At 33.9% G+C, this 10,345-nt stretch overlaps 2 protein-coding genes across 2 annotated transcripts in view; one reads left to right on the top strand and one right to left on the bottom strand.

Moving 5' to 3' along the window:
* Window positions 1-1,658: 1,658 nt before the first annotated feature.
* Window positions 1,659-8,648, bottom strand: LOC107093875 (NFU1 iron-sulfur cluster scaffold homolog, mitochondrial-like). Its single transcript, XM_015389186.1, has 8 exons — window positions 8,532-8,648; window positions 6,109-6,209; window positions 5,785-5,920; window positions 4,784-4,850; window positions 3,543-3,660; window positions 3,391-3,454; window positions 3,133-3,307; window positions 1,659-2,064 (listed from the first exon to the last, which is right to left on the bottom strand). The coding sequence occupies exons 1-8, from the start codon at window positions 8,588-8,590 to the stop codon at window positions 2,026-2,028; spliced, it is 759 nt and encodes a 252-aa protein (XP_015244672.1). The 5' UTR covers window positions 8,591-8,648; the 3' UTR covers window positions 1,659-2,025.
* An 11-nt stretch (window positions 8,649-8,659) lies between these two features.
* The window catches only part of LOC107093874 (chromosome unknown open reading frame, human C9orf78), a 4,951-nt gene continuing 3,265 nt past the window's right edge, over window positions 8,660-10,345 (top strand). The window contains exons 1-2 of the mRNA XM_015389185.1: window positions 8,660-8,829; window positions 8,991-9,050. Of these exons, the coding sequence (XP_015244671.1) occupies window positions 8,747-8,829; window positions 8,991-9,050 (143 nt within the window). The 5' untranslated portion in view covers window positions 8,660-8,746. The remainder of the gene's footprint in view (window positions 8,830-8,990; window positions 9,051-10,345) is intronic.

Here is a 10,345-nt window from a genome sequence, read left to right as displayed (position 1 = left end):
AGCGGCAGCTTGTAATTGGTCGAGCACCGTGTCAGTCTCATTGGCGTACAAATGAGTACATACCAATGACGTGGCATCAGGATGTGACCATGTCGTAGATCCTGCCTTGCGGCATAAATGTATCTTAAAAGGTTGTTAATGAATTGTCAACTAATTAGCACAAGTGTAAATAACGCCTCCCTTTCGGTATTAAATCTATTCCATTCATAGGATTTTAAATTTGCTTCCATAATATTACAACTTTTATTTTTTTTGTTTGTTAGAGAAAAGTAGCACGATTTTAAATTATTTACACTAGAGATACATTGTTAATACAGCTATTTCACCGTTATTAAAACTGGTAGCCTATATTATATTTTACTAGTTTTTCCCACAAATGCAGCAGTGGCACACCTGCATTGTGTTACAGCCTAATATCATTATATTACATTCATTTTTGGCACCTCAGAAAACAAATAAATAAAAAAAAATACTCAAAATAGCGTTTTCCTTTGATTAACTGAAATGTATTTTTTCATTCAGTCACATATAGAAAAAAGCCACCAACTGCTTTTACTAACTTGTGATGGAACTCAAATTTCCCTTAACATTTTTTATGGACAAATGTAAATGCACTATTTAAACACCCTGAATTTTACACATACAAAACTGTTTATGCTCATGACGTTAAAGTCCATACAAGCTTATCATAGAAATATTTAAATTTTCTAACCAATTTGTAATGGGGATACACTGATTGATTGGTCTTAATTTCCTTAATTTTGGGATATTGGTGATCGGCCAATACTTACATGAGAAAGCGATCTTTTCTGCTGATCTTATCTACCTTTGCAAAGGTCCAAACATCACCCACTGTCTAGACTTTGATTTATAGTAGAGAGTTATTTCAGAAGTTATTGTTTCATAGGTAACGATTAATGTTTATCAGTAAGATAAGATTGGAATACTAAAGGTTTCTTGTGATCTTATTACAACTGAGAGTAGTTTTATAAAGTATTGCAGAATGAACTTGTTACTATTGCTTTTCCAGTGCTTATTTTCTGAAAACCTTTGTAAATATACATAAAGCTTATGCAAACTGTAGTTCTTAAAGATTATTACTTTTCTATTAATTTCCGCATCAGTGTATTTAAGAGACACAGAAATAAATTATAAAAAGCTGACTTTATCTCGATTAGTTTACCAGTGGTGCAAAGCTACCGCAAGGACACAGAGAAAGAAAAGGAACAAAACAAAGTAAAAATATAATACAGGAAAGAGTGTCTCAAAGAAAAAGGAATGCAGAAGAGTGGATGACATCTGTGATGTCATTTGAAACTTGAAATATCTTCATATGCTTCAATAGAAGTTACCCTTTGCCTAATGTATACATACTGATGTATAACAAACATTAACTGATGCTCCAGCAGACCTCAGTTCCCCAGTGCTGCTAGATTTATAGCATCAGTGAAGTAAATCTTCAGACAAGTAGTTTCAGAGTGAGGCTCATCATAGTTATCAAATAACTCTTCAATCCATTAATAAAAATTAAACTGCTTTATTAAAAACAGCTTGCAGGTTCACTGATTGTTATCTGTGTATAGAAACAATGCGTGACTAAAATATTTCCAAGATTATACTTCTCACAGAGGATTATATTAAACGTAAGACATTAGACAATTAATCAAATTAGACGCTGTAACAAAGAATTTTAACAATGTTTATTTATATAGACAGTATATATTCTGTAAAGATAAAGTATCCAATATGAATTTCCAGCCTATAGGCAGCTTTGACTGCTGACTGATTCAGAAGTCATGTAACACTATGAAAGAATAAATACAAATTATTTCAGCGTATTCTTTTTATATGAATTTTGTCTTGCATTTTATTTCAGTTCTGCCATAACTTAGGCCAGAACTACAAAACGAAATGAAAAAACCTGGATGAATAAAGAGGATGAGTTCTTGGAATCAGAGTGGTGCTGAGAGCAGTTGTATTGCATCTATGGCTTTAAAAGAAGGAGGTGTGTTGAACAGGATCTGGTTAAACTTGAGCTGCTTCTTCGTCCTCATCTTCCTTCACCTTTGAGGAAAACAAAAAACATGTCTAGGTTGACATTTTACAGATTATTGCATTTAATATCTTATGATTCCTATGCTACATCCAAAATACATCACAAAGCTTGTTGCAAAATATTTTTGGGGAAAATGTTTTGCTGGTAAAAATTTTTCTACAGTCAAATGATCAGAAAATTTATTTAAACTTCCTAATGGAACAAAATGTTCCTTTTCTCATTCATTCATTCGTTTAACTAAAAGGAACTACTAATAGTAATTAGTAGGCACCTATAACATTTGGATCTCTAGCTTAAACTTAAATGAATATTCAGTTTATCAGCATTTAGAAGCAAACATGAGTTACATAACTTGTCAGACATCTTAAACCTAAGAGTTGACAGATGCTTTGCAGGCTGTAGTTTTTGTTTTTTGCACCCAGATGTACCGTTTTATTTTCACCTATAACAGCCAACAGGAATAAAGGTGGACTGCCTTCTTTAAAGTCAACAATGCACAAACTAAAAAGTAAAAAATGTAAATCACTGAGGTACATCTGCATAACTATAAATAATTTGAGCAAAGAACACCAGGTATGCCGAAACTTTATGATACAGGGTAAATATTCCGATTATTTCGCCATGATTTATTATCTTTTAAAGGATTAACTGACAAAAAGAAATTTTTTTATGACTTGATAAACAGAACTTTGTGGTTAGTCTAATAATAATTTTTTTGTCAACAAGACATTCTCCACTAAAGTCTTGATTTAGTTTCATAGGAACAAAAAGGTTTAGAATCAAAGGATTTCCTCATTCAAGATGGCAAATGTTGCACTATTTGCTTAGAAATCAAGTTCCAAAATGTCTGATAACATTAGAAGAATAGAGATGAAACCAAGACGACTAATAAATCTTTCTTCTGGTGTGAGAGATTCAGTTTGCCAAGCTTATGGAACCTGAATCTTCGACTTTTGTAAAACAAAAAAAACAAAAGTATAATTTTTAAGAGACCCAGCAGAATAATGATAATTCAGATTATTCCAATAAAAACTGGAGTCATTGATAGAAAAAAATAAAAAAACAAACAAGCAAACCTCTTCCACCGCCTCAACTTCAGGTATGTAAAACTGCAGCATGTTCTGGATGCCGTTCTTCAGGGTAACAATGGAACTGGGGCAACTGGTGCAGGCCCCCTGCAGCTTTAGTTTTACAATGCCGTCATCAAATCCCCGATACAGAACGTCACCGCCGTCCTCCTGCACTGTAGGCCTGCAGAGTGGGAGCATCCGAAGGATGAGACAGGGACGAACTAAGGAATCTGGTTTTATGGAGGCATCTTCAGGACCATTTACCTTATTCGGGTATCCAACAGCTCTTTGATCATAGAAACTACTTCATCATCATCCTCTGATGGTGCTGAAATATAAATAAATAAAGGAAGTTGCTGTTATTTGGAAATGGGAAAACATCTTATCTTACAGGTTCAGCAGACTGGGATCCTGACCTGTATCGGCCCTCGGCTTGCTGTCTTCATTCACAACTGGAAGCCCAGAAGTAAAGAAGTCCATGATAGCAGCATACACATCAGGCTTAATTACTTTCCATTCCAATGTTTCATCGGACTGAGCATAGAAACAAAAAATAGTGAAAGTCACATTATTACTTTACTAATCTTATTAAAAAAAGAAATTGGAGCAGAGGATTTAAATTTTGGTCATTTTCCAACAATAGAGAGTCAATATTCTATACATTTATATAATATGATAAAATGGATTTAAAATAATCAATTGTTTACCTGGGAATAACAATTACAAGCATACAAATTAACTCTAATCCACTTAGTCAGACAATCAAAGACATGGAAAGGTGGAATGTTTTGATTCTTGATCTAAATGCCAGAATTGAAATAATGAAGATTAAAGTACTACTTAGAATTTTAGATATGTTTCAGCCCCGGCCAGTGAGGATACCATCCTCCCAATCCATAGAGTGAGATAAAAAAAAAAACAATATTTGTTTAGAATGGTGGTAAAGAAAGAATTAGATATTCAAAACTCCAAAGACTCATAAAAAGAGGGAGGAGTGGCACTCCCAGACCTCAAAAATGTTTATTATGCAGCACCATCAAAGCTATTGATGTGCTGGTGCACAACAATCAGTACAGCTAAGTGGAAGGAAACAGAGTTGAGGGAGACTATTGTCAAAGAGGAGATAAGGAAGAACAGGATTCCATCAGAAAATTCACTGTGGAGACCTGGCATACAACAGTCAAGAAATATTTCATTGAAAATAAAATTAAGATTTTCAACTGGTTAGCCTCTTATTCGAATTTTGAACCAGGAATTGCGAACTCTGAATTTAAGGTGTGGTTCAACAGAAGCTTGAATAAGTTAACTATCTAAAGGAAATTAGACCAGGTCACTCAGGGGAAGAAAAAAAAAAATCACAGAAATGTTAGGGAACGCATATAAAACCCAAATAGACAATCTTGCATTGAAAACATTTGATTATAAGTAACAGTACTGCAGTGGCCTTTTTTTTTACCAAACACCTCTTCGCTCCAAGTTATTTGTTAAATGGTTAATATTTATTTTTACTTGAGTGAAAATATTTGTTAACAGCTCTACTCTCAAATGAGAACAATCTTTAGGTCCTCTACCCGGCCATAGCTGTGGTATTATTCTGCAATGAGTATATAAGAGTATAAGAGCTTTGAGACAAGCTGAATGTTACCATGAAATTTACCTTTGTGATGGTGATAAAATCAGGGCCAAAGAAGACGCTCTTAACTCCATCAATCCGAAACAGCTGTCTAAAAAAAGCAGGTATTGGAGAAATCAAATATGAATAACAGAAATTCAAAGATAATTTTAAACGAGTCTTATTGTTTAAGCAAAGGCAGATACAATATATACTTTAACATTAAGCAAATACAGAAAGTATGTATACTATAACATCTATTATCTATATCTATAGACTTAGACAGATTTATTTTTGTCATTTTGTATACACGAGTGTAAACAAAAGAAATAATAATAAATAAAACAACTCTACACAATTTCATTTTTTAAAGTGCAGCCTTGAAAACAGTAATAAATACATAAAAAATAGTAATATAAACATATGACTGAATATTTACAGTTCTAACATTATTATAATTTTTTTTAATATAAATAAAAGAACCCATTTTACACAACATTCAGCAGTCTAATGGAAGTGGGGAAGAAACTGTTATGGAATCTGCTGGACCTGCATCGGATGCTTCGAAGCCTCTTCCCAGAGGGCAGCAGGGAGCTCTCTCTCTCTCTATATATATATATATATATATATATATATATATATATATAAAAACACACATATATATATAATTGTAAATTATATATTTTAATTTAAATTGGATTTCTGTATATAGCTGTTAAAATCTGGAATAAAAGAAGCAAAATTACAAGAACCTTAAAAAGAAAACATTGTTTTTACAAAGTCAGTTGTAACGCACTTTAAAGGACATTTAAAGGTTTAAGCTGAAGTCAAAAGAATATTTTCTTTCCAGGTGGGAGTTTTGGGTCCCATCTATACATATAAAACACACAGCTTTCTAAAGACTAATGTATCAAATAAACATAGTATAGACTGATTTACCTTTTTTTTTTTTTTTTTTTTTTTTTTACATTTGTGAGTTACAAAAACATGTTATCATAAAGAGCATTCTAAGATGAATAAGTACTTAAATAAAAAAACTCCCACACCTGGCTAAAGGTGAGCAGAATGCATCACGAGAGGTGGGAAAATTCATAGTCCCTTCCTCTAAAACTGTTCGCCCAGGCAGGAACTTCAGGCTGTTTGGATTTGGCGTGTCCTGTGTCTGCACAAACATGGTCCTTCCTGAGAAGAGACAAAACACCGTGGAAAGAAATGTAATTTGAGATGTTAAACAATTATAAATTGTGTCTATCTGATTGAATTCCATCTACAAATATAAGATTTTCCCACAGTATGTGAGCAGCTGTTACCACAAGAAAAGCAATCATTACACTAACAACCAGGTTTAATGAAATATAGAATAAACAAACCAGGAACGACCCAGACGGGGTTTTGTTGCCATCTGTTTGAGAATCCTGTGACTTGCGAGGACCAGTAGGATCTACTGCTCTGACATCCACTATTAGCCAGTCTGAAATGATAAACATATTGAAAAAGGTTACAGTTTCATTACCACATACGCAAAATTATTCCTATTACACATTAAGGTGCCCCTGGAGCCATGAAGGAAAAATCAAAATATTAAAGCTAGTAGTTGAGATTTACATGCTGGTTTTTATCTTTCTAAATAATGACAGCTTTCATTGGAGGATTACAGTTTTTGGGCAGTTGCTGGCAAACTTCAAAATAGACAAAATAATAACTATAGAATTTTAGGACTTAAACTATATAAGTTAAGTACGTCAACACTCCTTATACTTAAGGCTATATGATAATGGAAAAGATCAAATTGAATTAAAGGTTGTGATAAATTCACACTCTTCTCTTTCTTCCATAATTACAAATATTTCAGTTTTTGCCACCGAAACCAATCTTTTAGATAACTTAAAGGTAATCCAACTGACCAAATGTATTACTGAAGGCAAAGTGTAAGCAGTTCTTTGAAATATTGCAATACGTGACACTGCAATGATGATTTCAATTTAATATGTTGTGCAGCAGCCTGCACAGTGGGTAGTACAGTTGCTTTTGCAAGCAAGAAGGTTCTGGGATCGATTGCTGGCCCGTGTCTTTCAGCAAAGAGTTTGCATGTTCTCCCTAAGCATGTGTGGGAATTTCTCTGGGTATTCCAGCTTCCTCCCACTGTCCAAAAACATGACTGTTAGGTTAATTGGCATCTCTAAATTGTCCTTAGATGTGAGTGCGTGTCTGCATGGTTGTGTGTCTTTGTGTTGCCCTGCGATAGAATGGTGACCTCCTCAGGATGTACCCCGCCTCTAACCCATAGACTGCAGAAGATAGCCCCACTGCGACCCTGACAAGAACTCAGCGGGAGAAGACGGATGGATGGATGTTGTAAAGCACAGCTTTTAAACCAGCTAAACAATTTACAATGACAACAAAACTGCTTCAATTGTTATATATTGAAATCAAATTATAATGAGAATAGAATGTTGAAAAATAGATCTCATGTTACATTGTTGATAAGACCCACACACTTCAGAAACCACTATCTTGGACCTTTGAGCTGAGAAGACACAGGGTGCAAATCCACTTAAATAATCTTTATCTCAACTCCAACAAAACCAGACAGTGGATAGTTAACTGGACCCTTAGTAGCCTAAAGTTGGCACATTTAATAGATTTTCATCAGACACTTTTAAAAACTATAACAACCCGCTAGTTCGTCTTTTCTAAAAGAATAATAGAATATTAGGAAGTACAATTAGTTTTACAATAGAGGCAGGAGCCTTAATAATTGCTCCAACAAGAAATACACTTGGATCTCTAAAAATGTTAAAACAAAAATGTGTCGCAAATACTTAATATATTACTTGAGAAACTTAATAGATTTCCAGTGTGAAGCAGGGATCCCCATATGACCTCATTTACAGGTAAAGGTCAAGAAACATTGCACTGTGCCTAAAAGGAATAATCTTAACTTTATAGTTTTTTTCCCCCTTTAGATCAGAAGCAAAACCCATAATATGTATGTTGTTGACATGCAAAGGTTCATTCCTGGAAAACTAGAACTGCCTCGTTTCCATCATCACTAAAAATCCAAGATGAGGATTTCAAATTCAAAACTTGATCCAATCATCGCTGCTTCTGTAGGTAGAAGGTATTTGCTGAAGTTATTTTAAATATCATAGAGCTCAATATAAGTTGGATCCATTTGTCTATATCATGACCTGAGATGACATTTCAATTAACCACTGTAAAAATAAACTTTACGCATTTAAACTAAACTAAGGGCTAAGTTTTTGTTTAACACTATTTACATAACAGACTATTGTTTTATGCCTAGGAGATTCTTATTAATTTTACATACAATATATCTAGGGTTCCATTTTTATGAGATTTAAATTAATTACTATATTTTCACAATAAACTACAGTAATTAATTAAACTACTTTAACTATAAACATATTGATCTGTCACGTAATTTGATCTCCCTCAGTTTCACCAGATAATTTTGTGCATTCAAACAACTAACTGGTCATTATCAATTGGTTCTAAAATTACACAAAATCCATTTTAAAAGTTGTTTTATGGCTACTTATGAATAGAATAATGCTTTAAAATGTAAAACAAGCCTCGAAAGAAGAAAGAAACAAATCTCTCTTTTCTTACTATGGTTAGTAGTTTGAGTCTGCGTCATTCATGTTTAACAAGCCAGTAGCCTGCTAGTTAGCCACAGCTACATATAGCGATTTTAAAGAGGCCAAAAATAAAAAAAAGACGACGTGAAAATTTTTTTTGTCTGCATCCTTTTTCTAAAATATATACTTACGGTCGCACAAATCTTGCTGAAATACCCAACAACCTCCCGACCTGTGCATAAGTCGCCATGGTTGTTTTGGTTAACTAACAAGGACGGAAGTGGCTTTGTACAAGGCGGAAGTGACGTGTTATTATTGTACGTGCGGTAAAGTTTCCCCCCGTAGCATTTCAACAGCTTGCTGGCATAAAACGCATTGTTTTTGAGCTTCGCATCATTAATAGAAAATGCCTTGTGGTAAAAATTTTAGAAGGAGAAGGGACTCATCTGATGAGGAAGAGGAGGATAATGAGACAGCAGAAGAAGTCAGGTAAAAAAATAAGATAGATTAAAATATATTTGAAGCTAACGCCGTCTTAGCTAGCAACCTGTGCAATTAGAATTTATGAAGCGTGGTTTACATATTTTACACATTAAAAAAGCTATTTAACCAGTGTGTTTAATTTTATTTATTATTTTATTTAATTCTAGGTCAAAATTAGAGGAGGCAAAAGAACTTCAGAGTTTGAGGAAACGGCAGACCGGAGTCAGGTAGTGTGGGTTTGCTTTTTTTCATCAGACAAACTCCTTTAGTTTTAGTGTGATTGTGAAGCGCATTGCAAATTGATCAACACCATGGATAAATGCTATTAAAAAGTGGATTGGAAAAGTGGAAGGCTTTTGCTATTTATTATACGCGTATATAGGTGTTTGTTTATGTTAATTAATTCAGATGATGAGGAAATTACGATGTAGCATGAAGGTGATTAACCTGTGTACACATATATTTTTTAATCTTTTCAGGTCAGGTTAATTTGCTCGCCTATCAGACAGGTGATATTATAGCTATTTAGCAGTCAATCTACACTAGCAGAAGACACATCTCATTACATTGGAAATTCAAATTTCCTTCCTGTGAAAAGGATTTTGAACCTCTGAGTGATAGTTTGATCATTTTGTGTAAATAAAATTCTCCAGATGTCTGTTTCATTAACGTAATACAAGGAATGTGACAAAACCTCTGAATAAAATTCTCCAGATGTCTGTTTCATTAACGTAATACAAGGAATGTGACAAATATATGCCATGCAGATCTCTGTGTGGTGGCTCATGAAGCACCATTTCCAATCACAGATAATGCCATGTTTCTCAGCAGACCTTTAAAAGGGAAACATTTTCAAAGCTGCTCCTATTCCTTTTAATTATAAAGACTTTTATCTCCTAATCAAATCTACATTGTAACACTTCCATAAATAAATGTAATAACTGCAAATCCCTTTATTGTCTCACAATGGGTAAATTTACTGTATTTAACCCATCCCTTAGGGGAGCAGTGGGCTGCCACTGTGTGGTGCCGGGGGAGCAGTGTGGGGTTCAGGGTCTTGCTCAGGAATCCAAAGTGCAGGCTGTGGGGATCGAACAGTACGGGGTTGAAGTGAAGCCACCGGCCGCCATAGTGATACTCCCTTGTCACAATGTAAACAATTGGTTTGCTACAACATCGAACAATGACAATGTTCTCATTTTCAGGAGGACTGAAGACTTTTTAAAATAAAGATAAATTTGTCACTTTAACACACACTTGCTGTTTCATAGCATAAGTAGATTACTTTAACATATAATAAAAAAAAACATTATGAAGTCAATTAAGTTTCTAATTCATGTAATATAACACATACGAATTGATCACAATAAAATTAATGTGTTAGCAGTGTGATAATACAGATTTGCCCAAAGTGGCACATTGTTGATGTACATGTAATATATATGTATTTATTACATTGTTATGGTAATTACATCTTACATGTCTGGTAATGCATGCAATATATATATATATATATATATTT

This window comes from Cyprinodon variegatus, unplaced genomic scaffold (assembly GCF_000732505.1).
Source record: "Cyprinodon variegatus isolate N-32 unplaced genomic scaffold, C_variegatus-1.0 Scaffold451, whole genome shotgun sequence".
In the NCBI taxonomy this organism is placed as follows: Eukaryota; Metazoa; Chordata; class Actinopteri; order Cyprinodontiformes; family Cyprinodontidae; genus Cyprinodon; species Cyprinodon variegatus.
Note: the sequence above shows the minus strand (reverse complement) of the source record. Positions and strands in the feature narration are given on the sequence as shown.

Excerpts from the sequence above, each read along its gene's own strand:
- LOC107093875 (XM_015389186.1), bottom strand. The coding sequence starts at position 8,590 with ATGGCGACTTATGCACAGGTCGGGAGGTTGTTGGGTATTTCAGCAAGA. Across the intron at positions 3,455-3,542 it reads CAAGCCGAGGGCCGATACAG|CACCATCAGAGGATGATGAT; the intron begins GTCAGGATCCCA and ends TTTATATTTCAG. Across the intron at positions 3,308-3,390 it reads CTGTTGGATACCCGAATAAG|GCCTACAGTGCAGGAGGACG; the intron begins GTAAATGGTCCT and ends CCCACTCTGCAG.